At 42.2% G+C, this 27473-nt stretch overlaps 1 protein-coding gene across 4 annotated transcripts in view; it reads right to left on the reverse strand.

Moving 5' to 3' along the window:
• Window positions 1-149: 149 nt before the first annotated feature.
• The window catches only part of fgd4a (FYVE, RhoGEF and PH domain containing 4a), a 75828-nt gene continuing 48504 nt past the window's right edge, over window positions 150-27473 (reverse strand). For 2 of the 4 annotated variants that reach the window (XM_034685023.1, XM_034685024.1), the window contains exons 3-18: window positions 17911-18063; window positions 15465-15663; window positions 11559-11985; window positions 6771-6860; window positions 6419-6564; window positions 6162-6318; window positions 5598-5736; window positions 5456-5514; window positions 5226-5372; window positions 4707-4879; window positions 4366-4396; window positions 4191-4271; window positions 3976-4101; window positions 3293-3430; window positions 3027-3167; window positions 150-2501 (exon numbers count right to left, since the gene is read on the reverse strand). In XM_034685023.1, coding sequence (XP_034540914.1) covers window positions 2232-2501; window positions 3027-3167; window positions 3293-3430; window positions 3976-4101; window positions 4191-4271; window positions 4366-4396; window positions 4707-4879; window positions 5226-5372; window positions 5456-5514; window positions 5598-5736; window positions 6162-6318; window positions 6419-6564; window positions 6771-6860; window positions 11559-11985; window positions 15465-15663; window positions 17911-18063 — 2477 coding nt within the window. In that variant the 3' untranslated portion in view covers window positions 150-2231. Of the gene's footprint in view, window positions 2502-3026; window positions 3168-3292; window positions 3431-3975; window positions 4102-4190; window positions 4272-4365; window positions 4397-4706; window positions 4880-5225; window positions 5373-5455; window positions 5515-5597; window positions 5737-6161; window positions 6319-6418; window positions 6565-6770; window positions 6861-11558; window positions 11986-14050; window positions 14209-15464; window positions 15664-17910; window positions 18064-25615; window positions 25701-27473 lie in introns of those variants that run through there. The other 2 variants (XM_034685026.1, XM_034685027.1) reach the window with 2 other exon arrangements.

The following is a 27473-nucleotide window of genomic DNA, read 5'->3' on the forward strand; positions in this document are numbered from 1 at the left end:
AACTGAAACGAGAAGTTTCTTTGTAAAAGTAGCGTCACAAAGACTGATATCACCTGAGATGCTGAACTGACATGAACTTCTATGATAACAAATTGCAGGTCAGGGAACTCCAGAGAAAAAACACCATAAAAACAAAGATGGATCCACAATAACAATAATTAATTTCATTTTATTTTCTTTGAAGGTACACTTTATAAGACTGTAAAGTGCACAGATTCTCAGAGGACATAAAAATCTGGATTTACATTCAGATCTTACACACAGAAGTTTGTGCCCTTGTATTTTATTTGAATACTGAGGGGGGGGGGGGGGGGGGGGGGGGGGGGAGATCAGACTCAGGTGAGCACCAGCATTGAGAACACGGGAGATCTCGTAGCGGGGTGATGTGTTTGGTAAGTTAGTGGAAAAATAAGATCTACTTCCTGCTCTCTGAGTCGATACTGAGGGAACATCTTTGTGCTACTTTTAACAGATCATGCTCATCATACTCTATAAATTACTTTAAATAATAAAATTAATTACAGCATTAGAAACACATTTACATTTCTCACACCTGCTCGCTAACTCTGTGATTGTTCTGCGTTAAGTAGAAAACCTGCCACACAAAGACAACAATGATCTGCGCTCATCTCTGCTCGCACGCTGAGGTCCATCCTGCTCTGAGTTTAATGATTCCTTCAGAGCTTCTCACGTAATGACTCTCATTCATCGGATGTGATGCAGAACTAGAATACACATGATTGCCTATTTAACTAAACCTGAACTGTCTGAGGCACGGGACTGAGTGATGTTAAACAAAACGTACTGTCAGATTAAAAACACTCATCCTGTTATATCCTCTTTTACAGAGGCAGCATTTCCTTGTCCTAACATGTGACTGATGCCACAGTGACTTCATCGGGTTATTCTTCAAATATACGACTCAAAATCTGCATTTAGAAGCAGAGAAGCGTCTCATTTTTGTTGCTAATGAGTTGCATCATGGGAATGGTAGGCTCCAACATTTTAGAAGATTAGAGTTTAAACAAATCTTCTGTAATACTCCAAACTTTATAAAGAAGCACAACTATGTTGTTGATGGATGGTGTTGAAATCAGTGAGCAAGCCTGAGTTATCAGCATTATGAATCTTAAGGATTGCTGCATTATTGCGATGAAAGACTTTTGTTTTGTTGGGTATTTTGTCACAGGATAAAAAAACATTCACATTATCTTATTTAAAGTGTAAGCTGTGTCTCAGCTTGTTTTCTTGATAATGTACTCGAATTATAAAATGCATTGGCAAAATGAACGCTCAAATGCTAACATGTAGCAAAGAGGATTTTTAGGGACCTTTGGGTCTTATGTAAAAATACCACAATGGACTTTACTGCTCACTTCAACTAATGCACAAACACATATTATGACCCCTTTCAGTCATCGGCCCTTAATATTGTCCTGACCCCCTCCCTTCAGCGCCCCTGCATATTGCCTTCATGTGGATTTGCAATCAAACAGAATTGCTCCTTATAAGAAACATTTTTACGACAGGTGCAACCATCTGCAAAGCAGTCAGAGCAGCCATCATGCTTCCACAGTTTGATTAGACTGTTGATGACTCTGCATTAAGACGTGAGAGACAGAGGCGAGACCATTGTTATCCAACCACAGGATCACTCTCCAGGTTTGGATCCATTTTCTTACGCACAGAAACGGGGAATACTGTAAATACTTTATCATACTTAGTCGTTTTCTATGTTATCAAAACAAAGTAGGGACTGATTTCTGTACATAAAAACACAATTATTCTTTTGTGAAAAGAAAAGAAAATAACATATACTGTACAGGTACACAGAGTTGAGTTACAGCACCAGCAGACTGAAGTTTGCTTTGATTCACATCCTGTAGAGGGCGCTGTGTAAGTCTGTGGTGGTCCACTGGCTCAAGAGAAGCTGACACAGGTTGTAAGTCCATGATGAGTGAGTTTGAGCTGTCCTTTACAGTGCCAGTTTGAGGGGAGTCAATCAATCCTGAGGCCTTCTGCTCTAGTGTTGATTGTACCCGACATGTCCTTTAGTAATCCAGCACAGATCGAGCGGTGAACCCAAAGTCCTTCTGTAGCTTTATGAGGAAAGGCAGCTTATCCAGTCCACTCTGTCTTAAAGACTCAGATTTGGACAGCATGAGGAGTGTACATCTGTGTTTTGTGTGCAGCACACTGTGCACACCATGACTTTAATGAGCAGCTTCTCCTTATGTGCTGTCTGTACTCGCCTCCTGCGTGTTGTTGTTGTCCATCATGGAGGGGTTGTTGCCGTTAGTTGGAGGACACTCTGGAACCTCTCCCGTCACGGCCACCCGGATCACCCTCAGCCAGCGCTGCTTCAGTTCCTCAGTTTCTGCAGCAAAGTTATGAGTGGACTTTGACTGGGAGAGGCGGAAACACGCTGGAGGGTCTGCGGGGCGGGCGATGTCGTCCACAGAGTAGCCCAGGAGGGGGATGGTACACTGGGCCTTCACGTCCTGTGGGGAGAGGCAGGAAGGAAGAGGATGTTAACTGTAGGGTTAGATCTTAAATCAATGGAGGATATGAGCAGACATAACTTTTCCACCGGGACACACCCCCAAGACAGACTGAGTGGCAAAACATCCTGTGACATGACAGCGATGTGAGGTATTTAAAGATTTAGTCGTAGGTACAGAATAACCTGAGGTATGATTTCATCTCAAACTCCAACACGTCTGACACAGAATGAAAACTGCAGGTGAACATCTCAGTGTCTGGTTCTATCTGTTTCTATCAGTGTGAAGAGAGACGGCTCTGCTGCTGGTTGATCTGTTTGTAGAGTCAATCACACAACAGCTCTTTCACATTTAAGAAGTTGTTTCTGTGTTTGGCAGCCCTCAGGCTAAACGCTGGCGCTGCCACTAAGTACATGTTTTCTCCCACTCAGTGGGTGTAACCCTAGTGACTCCCACATACTGTAACCTCACATGCATGCCCTGCACAGCGGGTAACTTTTCTGCTTCACGCTCTTGGTGTTTTACCTGTGGAGCTCCGTACAGATACAGCACCAGGCACTCCTTCTCTGGGATGACACACCAAAACTTCTGCCAAGGTTTGTTCTTCTCACAGTACTGCAGGAAGCCACACATGATGCTGCTGCCTGAGAACTGAGCTGCCTCGATCTGCACAACGAAGACAACGCAGATTAACACCAGATCAAGCTACTTTAAATTACATGTTCAAGAATATAAACGGAGATCCCAGCATGTGCACACATTGAGCATGTGTATCAATACATCCTCCTTACCTCCAGGATGCCCTTCTTCTTGCCTTCTGCTACACTTTCTCCTGTCAGGACGGAGAAACAGTCTCTGCAGACTTTGTTCACTTTGTTTCCATCATATTCAAGAGGCACCTTGTTGTCTGAACATTTCCAGCACACCACCTGTAAGGAAGACAGAGAGGATCTGTCATTATCACAGGAAACTTCATGACATAACTTTTTCTTATTCAAACCATTTACCATCTCTAACTGGAAGTGGCTTTGAGCATCTTCTATTTAAATTCAGCTTTCAGGAACTATTTAAAGCCACAGGGACTATTTTAAGCTGAGTGTGAGAGAAGCTGAGGGGAGAGAAAGGAGGGATGACTTGCAAGAAATGTCTCCTTGCAGGATTTCTTTTGCTCGTAGATGTGGGAAACATAGCGTAAAACTTTGCACCAAAATCCAGATATTAATTTCAAACAGAGACAGTGGGTGCTGCGTTCAGAAGTAACAACACTCATGAAGATCTGAGCTTGTGGTAAATTCCTAATCAGGTTTTAAAAATAGGATCACATCATGAGCATTTAACTAAAATCTAGTAAATTCTTCATGTTTCAAATCAGCACTGTGGTATCTGACTGTAAAAGCCCCTTGTTCTATGACTAAGCTATTCTTATGGACTGTGTATGCATGATTCATGACTTCACGACAATGAGATTACTCACGTAGCCGCAGGCTCTGCAGTGGTGTCTCCTCCGTGTCAGAGCATTGAAAGGCTCTTTACACTTCATGCACATGGTCACTTCATTGTCACGGATCCAGCGAGGAGCTCGCTTCCCCAGCTCTGCATTCTACATCCAAAGAAAATCAGATTCAGTACGGGTATGACGGAGCAGAAATTATACAAATGGGTTTTTAACTGTGCTGATGCGACACTGACCGACACCTCCTCCACGTCTTTCTGTGCGTTCTTAAAGGATTCGTTCTTTTGCTGGAAGATCTCGATGGTCTCCTGGAAAGCCTGAAGAACAAAAACACAGAATTCAGTTTCTATCACCATCAACACATAACATCAAATAAAAAGAATAAAATGTCTGCCTATGTGCTGTACGTACCTTAATCCAGCTGGCCTTGTCCTGCTCCGAGCTGACAGGGGGACAAAAAGTCAAACCATTAAACAGCAGTTCTTGTTCCACTAATCACACAGCAGTCAGCCGTGGTAGAAGAGTTTATTTAGAGCTTTACAGAACTGAAAGATGGAGTTAGGGTGTGCTCATTTAGGTGGTCTCCCACATATATGTGAAAATATTCTGCATGGGTAACAAATGTCACACAATTATACCCTTCAGTGTGGGAAAGGCGGGACGCTTTTACACTCCTTTAAAGGGTTTATAAGAGAGAAGCTGTATTTTCTTAACTTCTCTCTTGTTGGTAAAATTTATGCATAAAAACAAACCTGGCCTGTAGCTCCAGCATCCTCTCCTTCCCTGACACCTGGAAGGTATGAGGGTAGTCCTCGTTGGTGGTTTCTAGGACCTTCATGGCGTCGATGCCGATCCGAGTCCTCACCGTGTACTTCGGCCCTCCCAGACTGAATTTTGGTACGCAGTACAGCAGCATGTTGTTAAACTGGAGGAAAATAAAGCAGAAAGCGTCACACTGATGGTTTTAGTGCTGTTTTTCTTCAGGCTTCATGTGTTGTTTTCCTCCAAAGGGTGCAGTCTTAAACACTGCAGGTAGCTCAGATTACACAGATGGGAGGCATTGAGCCCGGAGTTAATAAGAAACTGGCAGAACATAATCTCATCATCTGGCCATCTGTGTAATTTAGAGATGTGTTCATGTGCCCCTGATGCATCTTCACACAGGAGTGATCCTGGCTTCAAATGATTCACTTGTTTCAATTGTAGACAAAGTCTGGCCTCAGCATATTTCCCTGCAGAGTCCTTCATTAGATAAAAGATGCTTCACTCACCAAGAAGAGGTACCGCTCCATGGCCGAGGTGTTCCTCGCTGCCAGCTTCAAGATGTGGCCTTCCTTAATGAACTCGTTAGAGGCGTGTACAATGTCCTCCTCCTCACCCAGCATCTCATAGATCTCCATCAGCTTCTTCAGATTATCCTGAAACAAGATGGGACATTTACTTTAGTTTGATGTAGATGTGTTGGATAGATTCAGTCTCAGTTTGAAACCTCTGTACTTACAGATTTTCTGATGGCGCTGTTGGAGTGAGTAGCTGCTGTGGCGATAATTTCCAACGATTCTGATGAAAGAAAAGAATGATTACCTGAAATAGCCAAATAAAAATGGTTCATGACAGAGAGAATTTAAGTTTTTTCATCTTACTCTCTGCATCTCGTCGGTCGGCATCGTCCTGAGGGAGCTTCTTCAGGTAGTCTTTGAGCAGCATCTCGTAGCGAGGGACTCTCTGCACCGGCTCCAACATGTGATGCTGAAGTGTCAGGCTGCCACATACGTCTGTACTCTGTCCAACAATGACACAAAAATTATTTAGATATCCTATCTTTGTTTTGTTTTTTTAAATGTGTTATATTGAAATACAGTCCCTTGTGCAAACATTCATCCCCCTTCCTCTGGACTTTTCCGTAGTCTTATGCTACAACCTGGAATTGATATAAAGGCAAACATCTACACCTGAATCCTCATATTATTACTAATATATCTTGATAACTTGTGTTTTGGCCCACTCCATGCAACCCCTTAATTATTTATTTTTAATTTGCAGCAGAAACACGTCAACACTGGAGGAGTTAAAAGAGGATGAATACTTATGCAAGGCACTGTATGTTTATCCCAAGAAAAATATTCTTTGTTTTTCATCTGAATTCAGTCATTTGATCCTCTTTCTGAAATTAAACTTCATCTTTCCAGACTGGATTTGCTCTCTACCTGTATCTCCTGAATGATGGCCTTGAACTGAGGCGAGCGGTCAGTCCACTGTTTCAGCAGCTCCATGGCCTTGTCGAAATTCTTCACATACTCTGCGTACATTTTGAGGAAGGGTGTGAGTTTCTGCAGGATGTCCCCGATCCGAGGTTTGGACTCCCTGTTGGGGGAAAAGGTGGTTAGTGTGTTGTCCATTATTCTGGACCCTGAAGATGTCAGTGTCATCAGATTGTGTTAGCTAAGCAGGCCGAATCACTCACCACTCTCCCATGCGTTTCTCCAGGCCTGGGAGCAGAAACTGGCTGTGGAAGGCGTTGATGGAGGAGATGTTGGAGAAGATGTTCTTCACTACGTCCACAGGGAAAGTCCCTTTGTTTGCCTCCTCCATTAGCTTAGTACAGAATACCTAAGAATAAAACATTATACAACACTGATGAGTAACAGCTCAAGAGTTTGTCCCAATGAAAGCACCGGGTATTAAATAAACATTTGTTAGTCTAAATTGACCTTGCATGTTTTAATCAATCAAAGTTTTCATGCATATTAATGTAAACATTAAACTGTGTGACACGTCAAAAGACAGAAATGAACCAGGCTTTAAAAGTCCCTCACCTGGTCCAGCAGGTTTAGTCGGGTCACGTAGGCCTTCTCTGTCTGCAGGAGCTCGCTGGCGATCTTAAACAGCTTCTGTTCATTCGTCTCCTAAAAACAGAGAGAAGTGAAGTTTAAATACGTGTTGTGATTTTAATGAACTTCTGATCATTAGTGAACTGGCCAAGCATGAAAGTGATCTTATTCTGCTCACAAATGATGACTGATTGGTCTGTCATAGAGAATAAAGCTTTTCAGGTTATGCTGATCTGGATGATGTTAGTGGAGATAATGTCTGCAGTAGGTTTTATTGCTTGTAGGTTTTATTCCTATTTCAGAGTTGTCTGCAGAAGTAGTTTCCCGTCGCTCTGTTGTCTTTAAACAGCTGTAAGCAGTATACTGTATATCTGAGGAACCATGTGATGCACGTCAGTATCTCACAAAGAAAGTATCCATCTAAGAAACTCTTCAGTTATTGTATTGAATCGGTTTCAATGCTTCAGTGACTCCTCTGCTGAGTGCAGCCATGTGTTACATTTATTTTCTCTGTTTCTGCAAACAGCAGCATGAAGCACTGACTAAAGTTTGTGTGTGTGAGAGTGTGTGTCCTGAAATCTGGGCTGATGGTAGACTGGCCTGTGGTGTAGCACGAGTTCTCAGAATAGGAAATGAAAATATGGACAAAGGGAAATGACACTAAATATAACAAAGAGACACAACGTCCATCAGAGACCGTTTAGCAAACAATTACTGTGCACTCAAAATGTCCTCAACCAGTCAAACACTCATGATAAAATGTGTGTTATTGAATATGACAGGACAGATAAAAACACTATATCAACGATGGCAGCAGGTTATTTCACGCCAGGCAGAATTAAACAGGAGCATCGTGTCTCTCAGAAATGCTGGTCTGAAAGAAATCAGCACATTTCCACATGAGTTATTTGTCAATAAATCATCAGAGCTGTAAATCCTTGGCTGGTCTTTTCTGTTCATGAATCTGCTTTGCAAGAATCATCAAGAATAGAGTTGACACAACACCAGAGTTCTAAGTTTTGATATGATACTAGTACAAATCAGATCATATCAATATGTTTCTTAATATCATGGCTACAACACTTGAACTCCAGTGCAACTACGATTGCGTATCTTTCATCTTTTATCACAGCACTACAAATAGAGCTGGTTTAGAGCAAACACTGAAGACGGACCAACATTTGACCCACTGATAAATAACCTGATTTCCTGTTTCACCTCTTTGTCTTCATTAGCCAAGCTCACTCTCTGTTCTTTATCTCTGTATAACTCGACCACCGCTGCTCTCTCTCTCTGTCTCCTGCAGCAGCTCTGGGTTGAAACACGACCGTAGATCTGTCTTTTTTTATTTTACTTTGATGCTTTCTGATATGAATGTAACAATAACAGATTTAATTATGATAAAGCATCAACATGTTTGACCTGACTCCAAATTTAGAACCTATTATATCATGTTTTTTAAATGGACAGTAATCATTGAGGATTTACATAGAAATCCCTTTTAGTATTATGAGTCACATGAACAGCAGATAAGGCCTGTAACAGAGGGTGACCCAGAACATTGGGTACATGTATACTAGTGGAATAACTGAAGGAGGTATTGTACCTTTCTTTGTGCTGCATGTACTCCATTAATGTGTTAACTTGCAGTTTAAGATCTTTTTTGCAAAAGCAACACGAGATGATCTTCTACCACTAAATACATTAGTTCAAACAATGCAGCATAATGCAAAGATTAAACCTGCTGTGGATCACAATTTAGGACCCCTGACATGTTTCACATGTGTAAGAGTTGAAGCACGTCCACTTGAGAGTTCTCTGTTTCTCAAAGACACAAATAATAGATTTTCAGATTTTCCACATTCACCTGTCACGTCCAGAAGAATGTCTCATATTTAGATATTTGAAGTCAAAACTAAGCCCTGAGTTGCTTTAAATAAGTTTAAATACATCTGACGATGGGTGAGCAATAAGACATTAATTCTCATTTGAAGACACTTAGCTCCCGTCTCAAGAAACCTGATGAGTACATTTTTCTTGCTCCACTTGCAGACTTTGTTTTTTACTCATTCATATCGTTATATCGTTATTGTTATTTCTTGAAATAAGTTTTTGTCTAGCATTGTCAGATGAATGTTGCTGATATTGAGTCTAATAAGACATTTTTACTGGAAAAAAAAGAAAAACCCTGGCTTAGTTTTGAGTTTTTGCAGGTGAATAAATGGTTCCTGACAAAGCAGTCAGTTCTTACCATGCTGATTCATGTCACAGTGTTTTTCAGAGAAGTTTAGTTTTAACTAGTTGTAGGATCTTAAATAGATGATTGATTGACAGCTCTGTTGACCAATGAGGCTCCTGCAACGCTCTACACCAGATTATCAGAGTAGAGGAGGCACAGTGAGAAGAAATGTAATGAACACTAACACAAGAGTCATTGAACTTTCCATAACCATGAGTGTCTGCTTCAAACCCCCTAATGAATCTGTTCAGCTGAGGACTGGACCAACCTGAGGGAGCTGTGATGATTTATTAATGAGTTAAATGTGTGGTTTGGTAAGCGCTGGGTGTGATGTCAGTCCCGTGGCTCTACCAGCCGGATCGCTTCAGTGCACGCCTCGGCTCCTCCAACACAATATGTCAGCACCCACCAAGACTGTATTTTGACTTCACATCTCACAATAGGCGTAAATAAAGGTGTGTTATCCACTCAATATCCAGTTAATGGTTCGCCAAGAGGAATTTTTCATAGTTTCCTGCCTATTAAATACACATTATTTTATTTCTGCAGCTAAGAGTCCTTTATTTTATGACTCTATCCTAGTTTGAAGGTGTTATTAGGAACCATGGGGTCATGGGAGTTGTCTTTATAAAAAACAAGCACCACTGCAGTTCAAAATCATTATAACTCAGGTAGAAATGGTGTTTAACAGCAAGGGGAGGTGTTGAAGAATTCTTTGGATAACTCTTAGACCGTTATGATCTCACTGTAAAATTACATCGCTCATTACATCAGCTTGTTGCATGAAACCGTCAAGCAGCTATTGATGATCCATGATACAAACAAAAGTAAACAAGTCTCTGGTTTAGTTTTCTCTCTCACTTCAAGTTTCTCATAATAAAACAAAAGAACAAACAATGTTCACCTTAGATCGTATCACAATCACCCAAGACCACCATGTTCCTCATTGCTTTTTAAAAAATGAAAGTGATTCAACTGATTTTCTGGAGTAGAAAAGGTTGTATGATCCCATGTGTGGCTGCAGAAGTAAAGTATGATGGTTGCCTCAGGTAAAGAGCACTTCACAGGCTCCAAAGTACAAGTTTGAAAAGAGAGCTCAGCAGACCTCTGATTGAGGCTGCAGCTTGAGGCTATGTGCCGCTAAAAGAAGACTTCTATCCCCTCCCACACATGCACTGCACTACTTCAATTTCCCAATATTGAATCAAACCTAAAACCAATGCAACAAGGATTGCAGCCACTGTACACAGTGCTCCAGCCACAGAGCCAAACCCGCGCCCCTGCTTCATAGTATTTTTCGACTTTTGAGTTTGTGTTGTAGAAAGTTCCTTAAACATCATGGTATGATATTTTCAGAAGACGACTACTTGTCCCCCTGCACATGCAACCTAGTCCTCCTTTAGCTAAACCATGCAGAGTATTTAGAACTGTGAAAGCGAGTCTCTCCTGCTGTGAGGTGTATGTGAGAACAGCAGGTTAATCAAATTATTCAGGAGTTGGCTGGAGGTCATGTGTGAAAGGCGCTTCATTGGACTAAAATGTTGGTTGGGTTGAATTGTGGGTAATGTAAGACCCATTTTTTGTTGTCAAGAAGATCATCTGTATTTATCGCAATGATATTTCTTGTCCTGCTGCAGACAAAAATAAAGCTGAATTGGTCTTAAATGGATTTAGCACAAACTACTTAAGTCTTTATTTCAACATGTTGTGAATGCTGAAATTCCTGAGCTGCACTTCATCCACTGCAAACTGCAAATAAAGTACATAACCTTGATGTATGAGGAATATTATTTTGTACCGACCAGCACTGAGTGAAAATATGCACTTACAGCAGTCAAGCAGCACAAACATTTCAATCAATGTATTTAATTTAGCACCTGAATGGATTCCGGATTTAAGTTTTGCAGTTGCATCGGCTTCAATCCGAAACCAGAAGAATGAAGTCCATCACTAAAGTTAAGTTTCAACATGATGAAGCTCGCTGTTAGGACAGTATCAGCGGTGCAGACATGCGCTGTTTTGGCTGTACGTTTCACAGTAGAGTGACTGACTGCACAGCTGACTTATCATTTGTGTACTGCACGCAGCTCTTCCTCTCAGATATCACAGAGACTGTGTGCTTGTTTTCAGCAGTGAGGACACCCAGATTGATCTGAATTTAAGATATTTATAATCTCTAGACAGCAGCTCCCACAGGGGGGAGGTCACAGAAGCACGTACTCAGCTGCTCACGCTTAAGACATCTGTTCAGCCCTCTCAGAAAATAACCCTCTGAGACGCACACATAGACACACACACACAGAGACACACACAAGGATACACACTCCCCTGTAACTCTACCCTAACAATATTAGAGTAACCTACGGTTGAGCCAGTTCAGGAGATTTAATCACACTGAAATCCCAGAGCATAAATAAATGCTGATGTTTGGTCTGTCAGAGCTCTGAATATTAGGACACACAGGACGTAAATAGACTGTTCTGTTGGGTGAAATAAAGGAAGCATGAAAAGTTACCCAGCAGACGGGTACGTACCTTCTGGTCTGCGCTTCCTTCTTCACTCTTGTGCTCATCCTCTGTCTTAGTTTCACTGTCCTCGTTCTCAGAGTGGCTCTCTGTACCAGTCCTGTCCATGTGAGCAGCTGAGTGTTCATCACTCTGCTCTGTGCTTCTATCCACCATGTCTCCGTTTACCATCCCTGCAGTCTCTATCCTCACACTGTCATTGTTCCTCTCCTCCTTCTCCTTCTCCTTCTCCTTCTCCTTCTCCTGCTCCATCTGCACTACCACTCCATTAGCCGTCTGTTTGTGAGCATCCTGCTGCACGTCCAGAGCAAAGGACTGGTTCGCCTGAGTCCCGCTGGAGTCCGTCGGCCTCTGCTGGGTGCGGTGAGCTGGGCTGCCGTTGGACGACCTGCTGATCTGTTTGACCGGCGAGCCGTCTCTCTTGCTCTCTGTGTTGCTGGAGGAACAGAGGAAAAGGCAAAGGGGGAAGTCAGTCAGCGCTGCAAGACCACAGATAGAGTTCACTAACAAAAAAAGCAGGCAGATTACAGGAGTGTGTGCAGGAGCTGCTCATGGCAGAGCGTTGAGCAGGGAGTGTGGGACTCGACGGTAAGCAGAGAGATTTTACATGCGAGTGTGAGAGTTAAAAATAAAACTGCGATGCACAAACTTCTGCCTGTGTGAGGCGGCTGAGCCGGTGCACTGCAGAGGAAGTGTGTGTGAGCTCAGGAGGACTGGAGGTACAGTAAGAAACGAGGGGGAGAGCTACAGCATTAACCTCCAGAGAGAGACGCTGTCCTACTTCTAAGGAGAATCACACACTGCACTCTTGCATCTCTCCCATTGGATGATTCAACATGAATGTAATGGAAAAAACAGTTTGCTCAAGACGATCTGAAATACAGAGCAGGAATGGAAGCTTAGAGATTAACACAAACACGCACTCACATGCATGTACAAAGACATTATTCATCCGCTCTACATCCTGTACCGGCAGCTGTTTCCCTGCAAACGACCCTCCAGACCTCCAGTCTGAGCAGCAAACAGAAACCAACTGTACAGTAGCTGCTGTATCTTAGCTCGGTCTGCTGATTTCACTTCTGTTGTGAAACTGGCCACAAATCAGATCGAGGGAAATCGATCAGAGGACCACATCTCTAACAGAAAGCAACAAGAAATGCAATATCTGCAATCTGACCTGAACTGACGCAAAAGATCTTAGGCCATGCAGGTGATTTTCAGGCCGAGCTTTGTTCACTTCTGCACTGAGTGTCGCTGTCCGGCAGAAACAGGAAGTATGTAAAAATAGAGGAACAACGAGCTGGTGAAAAACTCCGCACATGAATCACTTCTGGGCTGTCGGCCACCTGAGGCATTCGGACATGTAACAATACCGTCCACACTCCTTAGAGGAAGACTGAATCACAAACAGCAGATAGTTTGATCAGTTTTCATTAAAATACACACACACCTATACACACACACACACACACACACACACACACACACACACACACACACACACACACACATACACAAAACGCTGCTTTAAAGTGCTCAGCAGTTCCTCTTTGCATACAAATAGCACGGCAAGTGATCCAGCACACCACAGTGTTTTCAAACAGGCCTAACTAGATGAGATTTAAGCACAGCCTCACCTTCCATGTGGCCTTCTTTTCAGGTGCCTTTAAGGCAGCCTAGTGCCATGTGAACCAGATTAGTATATTAGTAGGCTAATTCTGCTCTCTCAAGCCTTTCTCTTCTCTCTCCTTCAGAGCCACTAGAGGGCTAATCCCCACAGCACCACAGTGTCTGAATGAACAAAGATACACCCAATTTATTTGATTAACCTTGACTTGGGGCGCTGGTGGCCTAGCGGTCTAAGCGCCCCACATACAGAGGCTATAGTCCTCGTCGCAGGGGTTGCTGGTTCGATTCCCGGCCGGTCAACCATTTCCTGCATGTCGTCCCCCACTCTCTGCTCCCCACATTTCCTGTCTCTCTTCAGCTGTCCTCTCAAATAAAGGCAAAAAAGGCCAAAAATATAACTTAAAAAAAAAAAAAAAAAAAACCTTGACTCAACGCTCAGAGTCTTGTGGAGAAGAGCCATGGAGTCTGTTTACATTTTCTGAGTCTGTTTTTCAGAAATCCAGAGCAGAGAGGAGGCAGAATCCGAGGCCACAGACCGAACAGTGAAACTTTAGTGGGCACACTGCTGCAGACCAAATATTTTAGGGCTTCACTGTAAGAACAGCTGGGGACAAGGGCAGCATTGTTGTGCCTCTCAATGAGCTTCCCTCAAATAGAGGGGGCTGCAGCGACAATCAAAGCTCACATAACTTATAAAAGAACAAAATAAAAATGCACAAAAACAGAGGAAGCTTTTGGTAAACATCGTGGATACTTCTCAATCTCTCCTGCATCTGAATGAAGAATCTGCCGGTCAAAGCAAAGCCGACAGAATACCTCTCTCATCATGTCAGTGTGAGATCAAACACTAAAGTTAACAGAGGAGATCCTACCTCTTTCTCCTGGGCTTCATCTCACAGCGCTGAATCCTATCCCACCACTGAATGAGGAGCTGTGTTTCCCCTCGCCTGTACAAATCTCCTTTCATCCCCTGGCTAACGCTTGGCTCGTGGAGCACGGGCTAATCTCTGCTTGTCCTGTCTGCTGTGTTACTATCAATGAGTCAGGCTCAAGACTTTAATGGAGGTACTTCTGCTTTTCATCCTTGAAATAACCAGCGCTAGGAAACGTTAAGAAAGACAAAGTTTTCCGTCACTGCGATTACAAAAGGCTGAGTGAGGTCGTTTGGTTTCAAAAGCTTTTAAGTGACGTAGGATGAGTTATCAACCTCCTGACACGGCTGTGTGATACTATTTTAAATCAGAGTAACTTTCACTGAAGCCTCCACTCTCTGTTCACAGATCTACATTAAAACAGACCTCAACTTGAGGGTCTGGATTCTCAGTATGGGAAGTTTTCTTGTGTCCGTTTGGGATAGGTTTGTAGTCTGAGCAGTATTGATTAATCGTGTATCAGCATGCTTTAGTGTATACTGGGGAAAAAAAGTCCTTATGGAGAGCAAAAGCAGGCGGAACCGGATTGACTCTAACCACATCCAAGCTTTTAGCTGTGGCAATCTAACAACAATGTATTCATCTCCATAACAGATATCTGCACGTAAAGTGCAGCGAACAATCTCTAGATCAAAGATTTCAACTCGATTAAAAAAATGCTCGTCACTCCCTCTGCTGTTAAGGTGATATGATTTCCAACTTTCTGGAATGCATCAGAAATTACAGATCTGACTGTTTTAAAAGTTCAAATTAAAAGTTCAAAAGTTTCTCCTCTTGAGGACAGAACTGAAAAGGTTTGACTTTTTACGACTCTGCATCATGATGTTACTTCAGCGAATCTAAGACCTGGCAATGTCAGTACTGCAAAAGAAAAGCTGTTTCTTTTTCAGGTTCATACTGCTGAGGTAAGCCAGAGTGAGGCCTCTGGGTAGCTCCTTATTTACAGTGAAACTGAGACTCAACTGTAGCAGATAAACAGGTGCCGTCCTGGGGGATATAATGAACCAAGGGGAATATTTGCTTCCCTTTTGATCTGAACACATGAATGTGTCTCAAGCTGCTACGTGACTGCAAACAATGCACAGAAAGGAAGTCATGGCTGGAAGTCCTTTAACCAAAGGCCACACCAGAATACCTGCAGAGTTGGCCATCTTTCCCAGAAGCCTACACCATCCTCAGACAACTGCTGATGGATTCTCAGATTGAAACTAGACCAGCTTTCACTGGAGAATCTTCCAGACTGTCATCTGATGAAGTTAGCAATTATACACAAAATCCTGCAAAATCCCTCCAGCCTCAGCTCAGCTTCTCTCTGTGAAAGGGAGCGCAACACCAGGGAGTAAAGAGCGCCTACCTGCTCTCCTCGAAGCGGCTGATGAGGTTTGAGACTTTGGAGTTTTTCTCCCTGACTCTCTCCCTGGTTACAGCCCCTCTCCCTCCTCCTACTCCTACTCCCTCCTCCATGCCCGGTCTGAACAGTTGTTTCTGGACTCGGACCCACGAGGGGGTAATCTCCGTCACCGGGCTCTGAAGATGTGGTGGCTTTGGAGGCACTGGAGGAAAACACAGAGAAGAGATTAATGGGTGGATACAAATGAAAGCATTGATTTTTATAGAACAGAGAGGGATGAAAATACTTGTGCACGCAAAAGGCAGGAACTTGTCTCAGATGTGTGTGCAAATATATGCCATTAACACACAAGGTGGCACTTTTTAAAAGTGCCTAACACACAGGATACATACAGGATGAATACAAAACAGAGCTCATCAAAAAATATGTCATTGCACAGTCAAATTAAACCTGCAGGGGGCGGTATAAGCTCCCACACTGACACCTCACAGGGGGACACTTTTATTTAACATCCTAAAACTCCAGCTCAGCATGGTAACTGAGCAGTTTTAATTCGATCACAAATCATGAGCCAGGAATAGACCTTCCCTTCCTTCATGATTAACAGCAGAGAGAGAATAGAGCTCTGCCTCTGCTCTTATCTCTGCCCAATGATTCACTCAGTGCAAATAAAAAGGGAACAATGCTCAAGGTTCACAGATCCCCTTACATTACCATGTTCCTGTTTTTACACTTTCGCTAAGGGGGCCTGCGTACCTGGAGAACTACAGTGTACTGTGGTGTAATGCAGCTATGTACCTTTGCACAAGAGCATAGGCTTATGACGACCTCAGCTACCTGTACTTTTTCCTGTGCAGCTTTTTATAAATCATGTGTTGCCTGGAAAGCTTAAAACACATTACGATTTTAAACAATTTTTATGTTCATAGAAACTACTCCTACTCCTGTGTCAGTTTTGGCGCCCCCTGTTGTCAAAGCAACATCTCTTATCTCTCTGGTGATTTTTCTTGAACGTGTTTAAGAAGTGTTTCCTCCTGAAACTATCACTGACTGTAGAACTTTTCCATGGAAAATATAAACGAGGGCTGTTTAGGCTGGGCCCAGCATATCTGTCAACGTTTACAGGCATTACAAATGAAAGCATAGAAATAATCTGTCTCAAAGCTGAAGGCCTCTTTTTCTTTTATTGGTCACTTAGAGGTATCACTGTTAATATCAGTCATAACTTGTTAAAAACTCCTTACAGGTGCCATAAGTACACATTGGAAATACTTGTACTCTTACTTGTACTTGTCCTTTCTTTTTTAACTCTTCCCTCTATCGTACTTCTAATGTTTCGACACTCAGCAAACTAATTTGACATGATTTACCTGCAGACTCTGTGATCCTGTGTTGAGTGTTTTCTTTCTTATCTATACATTAGTTGAAAAGTCAGAGTTTAGATTTACTTGAAACGACTGGGAGATAAGTTGCTCCAGTTCATCCCTGATACTGCTAGCAGCAAACTTTTAATGTCTGACAACAAAGTGTTGCACCTAAGCATGGCGAACACTCCTGTTAAAGGATTCCAAAAGCACTAAAGAACCGCTTCTTCTACCAGGAAATAATACTTTAAATAAACAAGACTCACACAAGTGCTATTCAACACTGTGTGCTTCTAAATACTGCTGAATATGTCCATATTTTTCTCTTTATTCTTCATGTTTTTGGACATAATCACCTTCAACATTTGTTTGTTTACGTTTGTTTATGTTTAGTTTACTTCATTTTATATTGATATTATTCATACTAATATTTGTCTTTTATATTTAATATTAAACCTTTAAATGGAGCAAACCTGCTAAATTGATATCACGTTTGTACCCACATGCAGAGTTTTTCCATGTTAACATGAATCTTGAATGCTTTTTCCTGACCCTGTCCTGCATAGTTTAAGTAGTCTGCCCGCTTCTTTCCATGTGTTTTATTTACTGTATGTTCATCATTACTGAGTAAGAAAGACTACTCATTGCCTTGATGCTGTAACTGCTTTGTCTGAATCGACCCAGTGACAGTGCTGACTGAAGAAATCAGTCTACAAACTGATGACCTGATTCTCTTTTTAGGTCATGTGGAGTCATCAGCACTAAATTCAGACTGTTTCAAAACCAGTGAAGAAATCTCCTCAGAGTGAGTTTAAGTGAAATATCTGAACACTTCCTCCACCTCCCCAGGTATGCCGTTAACCCTCAGGTGTGGCTGACTTTACAGAATATGAAGTGTTTTTAGAGAATAACACAGTTCACATAAAAAGATACATACTATTAACACAACGGGAAAGCCACTCTGAAACAACTGGATATTCATGAGTCAATACTTTCTTACTAACCACACAAATGAATCACACACTGATACAACTGACCCTCCCACTCTACAGTGTTTGGCTGAATCACTGTGAGTCAATATGTACCTTGTGGTTTAGACTGCAAGCCCGGCCTGCTGGCAGAAACTCTTCCATTGACCCCTCTACTTGTCTTGTCAGTCCTCCCTCCGCCTGCACGGCTCAGACACGCCTGCACGCTGGGCGGGGCGCTGTGCTCGCACGCTGGGCTGCTGCCGAGAGCTAAAGGGGAGAGAGACAGAGAGAGAGAGAGAGAGAGAGAGAGAGAGAGAGAGAGAGAGAGAGAGAGAGAGAGAGAGAGAGAGAGAGAGAGAGAGAGAGAGAGAGAGAGAGAGAGAGAGAGAGAGAGAGAGAGAGAGGAAGCATGAGAACAGGTCCAAAACTGTTGTGTACAATTAATGAAAACTGAGACAACTTAATTTGTACTTTTGAAAACAGTGTTTATGAAGTGCTTTCCATAAAACATAAATACAACTGCAGTCTACACAACGAAGCAAACAATATAAAGGATGTAAGATCTGCAAGTACAGCTTAAAACAACATGACCACTAACAGAGATACAAATTACACACCTGTACAATCAGAGTTAAATCAAGTGTTGGCTGAATTTCTGCACAAAAATCAAAGTAAGGGATACGAAATTTAGATTTACCGGCCCTTTAAAGTCTGTTGATGAGAGTATACTTCAGAAGTGACTTATAAGGTCAAACTAATTAACTGAGATTACAAAAACATCATTGAAATTTTGACCGCGTACTCTTTTTTCCCCTTTAATCAGCACACAGAGACACCCAACCATTCCATGTTAAACTATCAAATAATTGGGCAGATGCCTTGCTGTCTTGCATCTGTAACTCAAATGGCAGCACTGGTACATCAATATGTCACAAAGGCATGTTGTCAGGTGTGTTATCAAGCCAAAGGCACCACTGCTGACATTGTGAGGTTGATTATAATGATACTGAGGCACAGCTAAAGTGTCATTTCTGCAGACGTCTGATTTCTGTGACATCTGTTTCTTACAGTATGTTGTCCTTTGGTGCCGTTAAGATTTTGGTGCCGTTTTGTTATGTGGGTTCTGCAAAAAATAATCTTTGTCTGTTTTTTATTATGGACTTGCCTCACTTACAGGAGGTACTGCATTATGGGAACAGTCTTGTAATATTTTGCATATCACAGATCTAACACCTCAAGATAGTAACTGCAGAGACCAACAGTGAGCAGAGATGAAACATGGTGTGTCATACATCATGTGTGCAAAATATATATACAGCGATATATATCATGGGCCTGACTTGTGTAGTACAATTGTTGATGTGCAACAACTAAATACAGGTTTTTAATTGAAAATAATAGAACTCTAAACATATTTCCCTACCAATACGACTCAGTGTGTCACTACTTCATGGCTCCTCGTAGTGGTGCTAAAGACATGAATGAGGGTAACGTGGACGAAGGTTAACAGGCCAAAGAAGGTAACACCAGTAAAACAGCAAAAGAGGATGGCGTAGTAATACAAAGGAAGTTCATAGTTGTGCCAACTGCCTTTAAAACCAAAAAGAAGAAAGAGAGAAAAAGTTCATCTAGAGTAAAGATGGAGGATGCTCTGCAGTCTGCAGAGAGAGTTTCACTCACCTACGATGGGTGGATTTCACCTCCCATCGTAGGTCGATTTGACCCGCAACATAACAGGAGGGTTAAATATTCAGTTTATAAAGCTGGGCCTTTGAGAAACAGATTTCCATCATATCATACCGTATGCCTCAGTGTGCTCTATATCTCCCCCTGTCTCTTGTCCCTGATATCACAGTACATTCACACATGTGGCATACTGTATACCTTTATTTCTGTAAATTTGTTTATGGTAAACAGCTGCAGGCTAAATATTAGAGGGTGTCAGACAGTTGAGCAGATTATCCAGCTAATGATCCGGTTGATGATCATCTCCAGTGAGGCTTTTACCCGACCAGCTGGCCACAGATGGTACAGCGTCAGTGTTTAGAGAGCAGACAGACCGCTTTAATGGAGTGACAGACACAGACTGACAGTGTTTACAGTAGCCTCAATCTACCTCTCTTTGACCTCACACACACACACTAAAACACACTCACACATGCATGGCCATTGTGTGTACTCAGACATACTGCTGTGCTCAGAAAGGCAAATGACCATCTATGGTACTGAATAACCAGGAGTTGGTCGGAGCTCTCGCTGTTTTACTCTCTCTTGGTTCATTAGTTTCCATTTAAGGTGGGCATTTAACTGGCTGTGTGTGTTTTAATAAGTGACACTAATGTATGGGTTAGATGCAGAAATCAATGCAGCTCCGTGCTCGGCTAGCTTGTAGAAATAAACAGAGGAATTACAAAGAGACTACATTTACATTTCAGCATTTGGTAAACGTTCTGTTGTATCACAAGGGTCTGCAGAAAAGTCTGATCCTCCTCTGTTTGGCAAACAGTGACACAAATATGCACAAGCTTTCTATTCTTGTGTGAAAATCAGTCATTGGGAACTAAATTTTCACATCAGTCTCAATTTCATGTCCCAAAATAGATTTTGCTTCAAGCGTCTTGACTAAAATAAGAATGGATTATTAAATAAGATAATTATCTTTAGACAATTATCTTTCACCCTGCTTCACAAATAACTTCACCTCCTTTAATTGAAAATTTAATTAACCAAATATGATCCCAAAAAATAATTTCTTAAATTAAAAAAGAAAAAAGGAAGTTGGCATGTGTGCTGGCTGCTTTTGTTGTACTTGCATTTTTTATTTTTGTTATTGAGAAAGACAAAAAGAGGTATGCAAGTGTGGTTACAATTGTTCCAGTCTAATTCGTCCCAGTATTTACTCAAGAGCAGAGCACATGATTTACTTGCAGCCATGAAAATATTAAAATCAAGTTTTATATCCAGAGTCTCTGAAAGTAAATGCTCCACTACTCCAGAAAAACCTCTCACACAAATACTGCTCTACTCTCGCTCCTGCAGAGATGCTGCGAACCACTGAATCTGCACTATGAAAGCTGCTTTCTTAATCTTAAGTCTTTCACGTATTGTGAACACACAAAGGAATAATAGTTGGCTGACATCATTTAATATCATCAGAAGTAGGAACAGAAGCAGTAATGAACCTTTTTTTGTCTAATTCTGCTGTAAAATAACTGTAACAGGGTTCCCTGGGCTTTTGGAGACAGCCCCTAGCGGACATTTGAGGTACTGCAGTGTTTTTGCACTTCAGCATTGGCTTCATTTTTCAACATTGGAGGTCCCTGTTTATGGTGGATGTAGTGAATGTTATCTGAAGATGTAGTATGTAAACAACTGTCATCAGAGTAAAAAATGGATGTTCTATAAGTGGCGTACCCTCTTAGATGCAGCTTGTTGTTACTACAAGCAAAAAACGCAGCTTGGGACCCCTTATTTATTTTCCCTACACTGATCTTTATCGTACCAACCCTGGAACAGAAAGAGAAAATAACAGCCACAGAATCATACAGTCACGATTCTATTTTTACAGCCTGACCGTAATTAAAGACAACAACTCGAGAAACTGTCTGACTGGAAAGTGTCCCACGCCGTGTTTGGGGGAGCAAACTTTCTAAACACGGCCCTGAAATTACCAATCAATCCCAAAGGCAGCCTCAGGAATTTCTCCTGATTACGTGCTTGGCTTCCATTCTTGGCCACATTAGGAGAATATATGAAAAAACTCAGCAACAAGTTACACACCATATTATATATGTGAGGCTTAAAATGAAGCCTCAGCCTGCGGACGGTTCTCCATTTAGGGCATCTTTCTGCAAGATTGAGGGGGTCCACTCTCACAGCCTGAAGCCGTCTCTGTGGGTTGTTTGTGTCGGTGTCAAACACCAGGCCTGAGCTGAAGATCATGTTTGTGCTGCAGACTTTCACTTCAACCCAAGCATGTGCTGGTATTTTAAGTGTTAGAGTGTAAGATAAGGAAACAGAGATGTAAATAGAGATATATGCAGACAGGTCTTTAAAAAGGGGTAGGTTAAAGAAAGTGTAAACTTCATTTCACTTTTCGAACATGTGCTGTTGCTTTGTGTTGAAGATGAAACCCTTGTGTACGTTTAGTTTCATGTGTTATTTTTTTTATTAGCTGGTTTGAAACAAAACATAAATCAGTTAAAAAAGCATCACATTATTATTTTGAGTCTTATGTTAAATGTATATTTTCCTTGACGTTCTTGAGCTGCCTTGTCTTGAAGGTTTCTTTTGGATTGTTGCTGCAGATGACCGGCGTCTGTTTACCTGCCTGACTCCAGCTGCTACATTTACTTTACTGTTACTATTGTTGTTGGCATTGCAGCCATAAGTCCTTGTTCTCTGACGTGTTGCCACCGTTACTCCATCTGTCTCTACTCATCTCTTTATGTATGGCCTCTTCTACATTGGATAGTTAAAGGAGAAACTTTTACACCCTTGTATGAACTTGCCTTCCATATATGGAGAGGCGTAATGATTGGACCAAGTCTTCCTTCCACTGAGCCAGAGTTGGAGGTAGTTACAAATGCACAACAGGGGTGAGACAGGATGACGGTAAAAGACCTGAGCAGACAGGGCAGAGCAGACGTGTTGTCTTATGACGTATTATTTGTGCAACCAACAACCACGCAGGCTATGAGATTGCTGTAGTTTACCATGACTCATATCATGTTGATCAAAATATAGAGCACTTTTGTTTGAGACTGCAAAAACTTTACAGCAAGATTAAGTATGACATGCAGTTGAGTTGAAAGCACTCGCCACGGCCGTCTCTTAATCAAAGTATCATTCTCAAAGATGATGCTGCTCGGTCGTCGCCTCCCATCTGGTTCAATTACACCAGAACATAAAGTAAAATCACAGACTGAGACATCAACATGTAACCACTGCAGAGTCAATGTAACAGTTCAAAGGCGTAATGACAGCAGAGCTTTGTCACAGAGCTGCTGCAGAAGTAAGAAAGGCTTCAGTCCCACCCCCTCTGGCCCTTCCACTTGTAGTAGACGGCTGTTCACCATGAGTCTAGCTCTGCCCGAGGTTCTGCCTGTTGAAAGGAAGTCTCTTCTCACCCCTGTTACCTGCTATTTTCTGTCACGTTTGCTCAGGGCTGATTAATGTAGGGTCTTTGTAAATAATATAACAACAGACCAGCTCTTTATCTGAAGTGCCCTGGGATAACTTTTGTTCAGATTTGGTGCTGCATATGTGATAATTGACAGGATGATTGTTCTGTGAGCTGCTATCTGAACCATTAAGACAATGTAGCAGAGCCGGCTCTGTTACAGTAAATAAAAGATAAACCCCACTTCCTTTCCCAGACCCAGAGTTTCTTGGCAGGAGCTGCTGCTCACGCTCACTCTGGCATCTTCTCATTAAATCTGGCTTGGCAGAAGTGACAGACCGCTGTGTATAGTAATTTAGTGGCAGTAAACCTCCACCCAGCAGAAACACTTTGATTCTCCTCCTCCATCTGTGCAACAGTGAATGAGCCCTGCTGTCTGCATCTGAGACTAGCTGATGACAGAAACAGGAAAGCAACTTCAGCAGGGAAAGGTCACAGCCAGGTATGTTTTATCACATCAAAGAGGTTCTTTACGAGACATCAATTAGCATCTTTATTCTTAAGCGATGGTGTGATAGCTCGTCTTATTCTATATATTGTAAGATCTGCTATCCACAGAGACCACACAAACACTGTTAGAGCGCTGCTGCAACTCTAAAAATGAGAAACTGACAACTCAAACTGAAACTCAAACTCTACCTCACTTCTTGTGGGAGGATGGTAAGAGTTTCTGCCATCACCAACGTCCCTGTCACCTGATGAAGATGCAAAAATGATCTTTGAGTGGACTGAGCCAGTAGACATCTGCCTCTACCTCAATAAGTAAAAAATCACAGCTTGTTTGAGAAAAAAGAAATGTTCTAATGAAGGTCAGATGTCTGAAGCTGTGTAGATGAGAAAGAGTGACACATGCAGACTGTGGGTAGCAAAGAGCCCTTCGAATCAAGATCCGCGTCCCCCCTTATTCTGTGAATCTTTCAGTCAGACTGAGCTCTGCCACATTTCCCCACTACTATGAGCCCACAGTGGATGTAACCTCCTGTGTGGTTTACCTGACCTCAGTGTGTTTCTTTTGTACATAATGCGTGTGTGGCAGTGTTGTGATGGTACGGCAGCAGCAGAGACATGCCCTCAAGCTGGGGAGGAATGAGTTTACCACAAGTCAGCGGAGAAGAATGAAGGAATGTATCACACGGACACAAATATCTTCCTCTGCAACAAAAAAAACAAACCATGTCCGAAAATAGTGAATCATCCAAAGTTGTGTCCAAAAACTGTGTGCCACCGGTGATAGTAAGGAGCAGAGCCTTTGTTCCCAAGTTACTAAGATACATGTTTCTGAAAGAGCTACATCAACTTTCTCCATGCACACTCTCTGCTAATCATTTTACCACCAGTCAGAAAACCTGCAAGGATGCTAGACAATCAAAATCTCTGCAGACGGGTCAGCTCTACCAACTAACTTAGATCACATATTGAAACTCTGATCTAAACATCAATGTGGGTTTTCAGCTGTTGAAGCACTATTTGCAGGTGCAACACATTTGTGCTCAACTGAACTTAATACATTATAAATAGAGATGGATATAAAGGTCAACCTGAATAAGACCCCAGATCACAAGTCGGGGAACCCCAAAGTAAGGATCCGGGGTCACTAAATTGCTCCTAAGTTTTCTGTGGATCTGTGCTGATAAAAAGTAACTTAACATTTAATGAAACAACACAGCACACTTCTCTTTTTTTGTGCAGCAGTGCCTCAAAAAGTCAGTATACCCTTCATGTGTTTGCAGGTGAGAAGGCATGCCAATTAATTGTCACTCAGCCTCTCAGTAGAACATTATGTTCTGCATTAAGTGAATGATCATACGAATTTCTGCCAAACACCCATGCCATCTAAACCTCACTTGACAGCAGTGCAACCTTTCCTGTTCCTCACATGTCCCTCGCGTCACTTTTTTCTTCCTCCTTTCAAAACTCTGTTGGCAAAATGTGTTCTGATACCTCAGTCAGTGAGAGCTGCAGGTATCAACACAAAGGGCACACCTGTCTGTGTGATGCAATGGGTCCCCACCCTGCCAGCACCTTGGGACAACATGCGCCTGACCCCGCTCGAAACTCAGGCTCTGTGCTCTGTCCCACTGGCCCCAAAGGCACCATATTCATATCAAAAGGAATGTCTGAGAGAGCTTTTTACACATTCTGCTTCTTCTTAATGAACGGGGCGGCATATCAAAGATTGTCTGGGTGACTACGGCAGCGCCAGAAATCATTAGAGAAGAAGAAGAAGGATAGAGATGTTATGGAGAAAGAGTTAACCGCCATATCTTATCAGAAATCTTTTAAAGTCACATTTTCCAGTTGACCGTACATCCTTTGAAAGCTGTGAGGATGAGTTAAGTATGAAAGAGCAAAGTCCAGAGTCCTGTCTGAACCTGTTTACATACGCAGACTATTTATTATATCTAAAGTTCAGCCAGCTTTAGAGGGTAAACATTGCATCATTGTTTCATTCTCATGAATCAACAGATAAAGAGGAGGTCAACAAACAAAACACAAGTTTGTTTCAGCCTTTGCCAACATGATGTCGACTGCAAATTATCACAAAACAAAGATTAAAAATAATCGAACAAGAAGTGGAAGACACACAGAAGACATTAAAGATTCAGTCAGGTTAAATATGCCAGTGAATGAACTCACCCAGTGCTTGAGATGGATGGGAAAACAGTTGTGGAGAGTATCCTCAGTGAGTGTGCGTGTGTTTGTGAGAGTGTGTGTGTGTGTGTCCCTGAAGAGCACCAAGTTTAGCTTTGGTGCGATCTTCCCAGGCAACTCGGACGCAGTGAGTCAGACCAACGAGGAAACTCACAGAGCTGCACAAGACTCCTCCTTCACTCTCTCTCACACACTCACACACCCCCTATTTAAGTGACTTAAAAAGCCACACTGCCTGAGACACACACACAGGATCTGCACATTTAGACTTTAGCAGCAAGAAGTGAGAACTTCAGCCCAGCTGCCTTCCTGCTTTGTGTAGCTGTTAGCGTTTAGAAATAAACAGTGCTAAATCCATTTCATGGTGGGAAATGTGGAATTAAATTCAGCAGTACATGTACAGCTCCTGCAGGTGAAACATTATTAAAGTGCTCTCCAGCTTGTTCCTGTTCTCAGAGTATGAACAGGTGATCACATTAACCTTGCTTGCCGGAAGGGTTGAACACAAAAAGAACCAGACCCGCTTATATAACTGCCACCACACTTGTCATTCTGTCCACCCCCAGCATCCCTCTGATCAATGACTGACAAACACTACAGAACAGCAGCCTGGAGCACAAACACCAGCTCCCTCATGTGCCCGCTAAAATCTACATGAAGCCCAACAGACTCTGATGTTTTATTCCAAACCATCAACTCCTCTTCCTCGGGCTCATTTCTTGTGCAAATATTGAAGAAATTAAATGAGATCCCTGAGACTGATCAACAAGAGGTAAAAAACAAAAAAAAGTAATGTTAAATGTGCACCATGTGAAACCACCAACAACACATGACTAAATAAACTTACATGGAAACGAAACAAAGATCTCATTAACAGTAAAGCTGAGATACCTTTTGCAGAAGTCACCACAGGGAACTGGGACCTATGTTTCTCCATGCTCTGTCAGATCCCGTATGCAGGGCTGCACTGACTTGTGCCAGTAATAGGCTCAGAAGAGTTTGTTCCTCTGAGTCCGAGCTGCTCTACTGTTTTATATGTGAGACCTCACGCGACCACGAAAGAAAAAAAGAGCCCTCAACCAGCTCAGGAAGTCTTAGTTTACCAGAATGTATGATGTGACAATAATAGCTCATGTGAAGCAGAATGAGTTGAAGGAGGCAACCACAAAACAGATGAAAGCAAGACAAAGTAAAAGAGAGTTAAGATGTTCAAACCAAAACAGTAGCTTCTGCTGTCGGTGTGAACTTTTTTTCTTGATTTTGTCATTAAACATGTTTTAGGAAATCACTTTGGACTCCTGTCTTAAAGTAAAAGTAAAGTTCTCAAATAAAAATAATAACAATAAAAATAGCTCTTGTCATCTTGCTAAAGTCGCTCATGTATGCTGTTTTGGATGCACAAATTCACACACATGGTGCACACATTGTCAAACACCTGCATGCTCTCTGACAGGCATTATGCAACAGCAAAGCAGTATCAGAAGGAATGACAGGCACTATTTGCCTCCCACAGTAAACCAGTTTGTCCAGAACAAATTCCAATCCGCACATTCCTTCCAAAGTACCATGACGTAGAGCCCTGCAGAGATTTATGCACACCTACAATTGTGATCCAATTCTGAGATGAGATGCACACATCGATTTTTATCTGCAAAAATGAATGCAACAAGAAAAATAAAAAAGTGAATTGCGAAACTGTGACTAGAGTCTGCATTCTCATGCTCGTTTCTCACCAGTGCAGACATGATGAGTCAGTGTCTGTACGCAAGATGCGGCTTGCGGACGTATTTCTGACAGGAGTCTCATACAGATGGGAAAATTTGACCTCTGATCTCAAACAGGG

Source organism: Notolabrus celidotus, chromosome 6, assembly GCF_009762535.1.
Source record: "Notolabrus celidotus isolate fNotCel1 chromosome 6, fNotCel1.pri, whole genome shotgun sequence".
In the NCBI taxonomy this organism is placed as follows: Eukaryota; Metazoa; Chordata; class Actinopteri; order Labriformes; family Labridae; genus Notolabrus; species Notolabrus celidotus.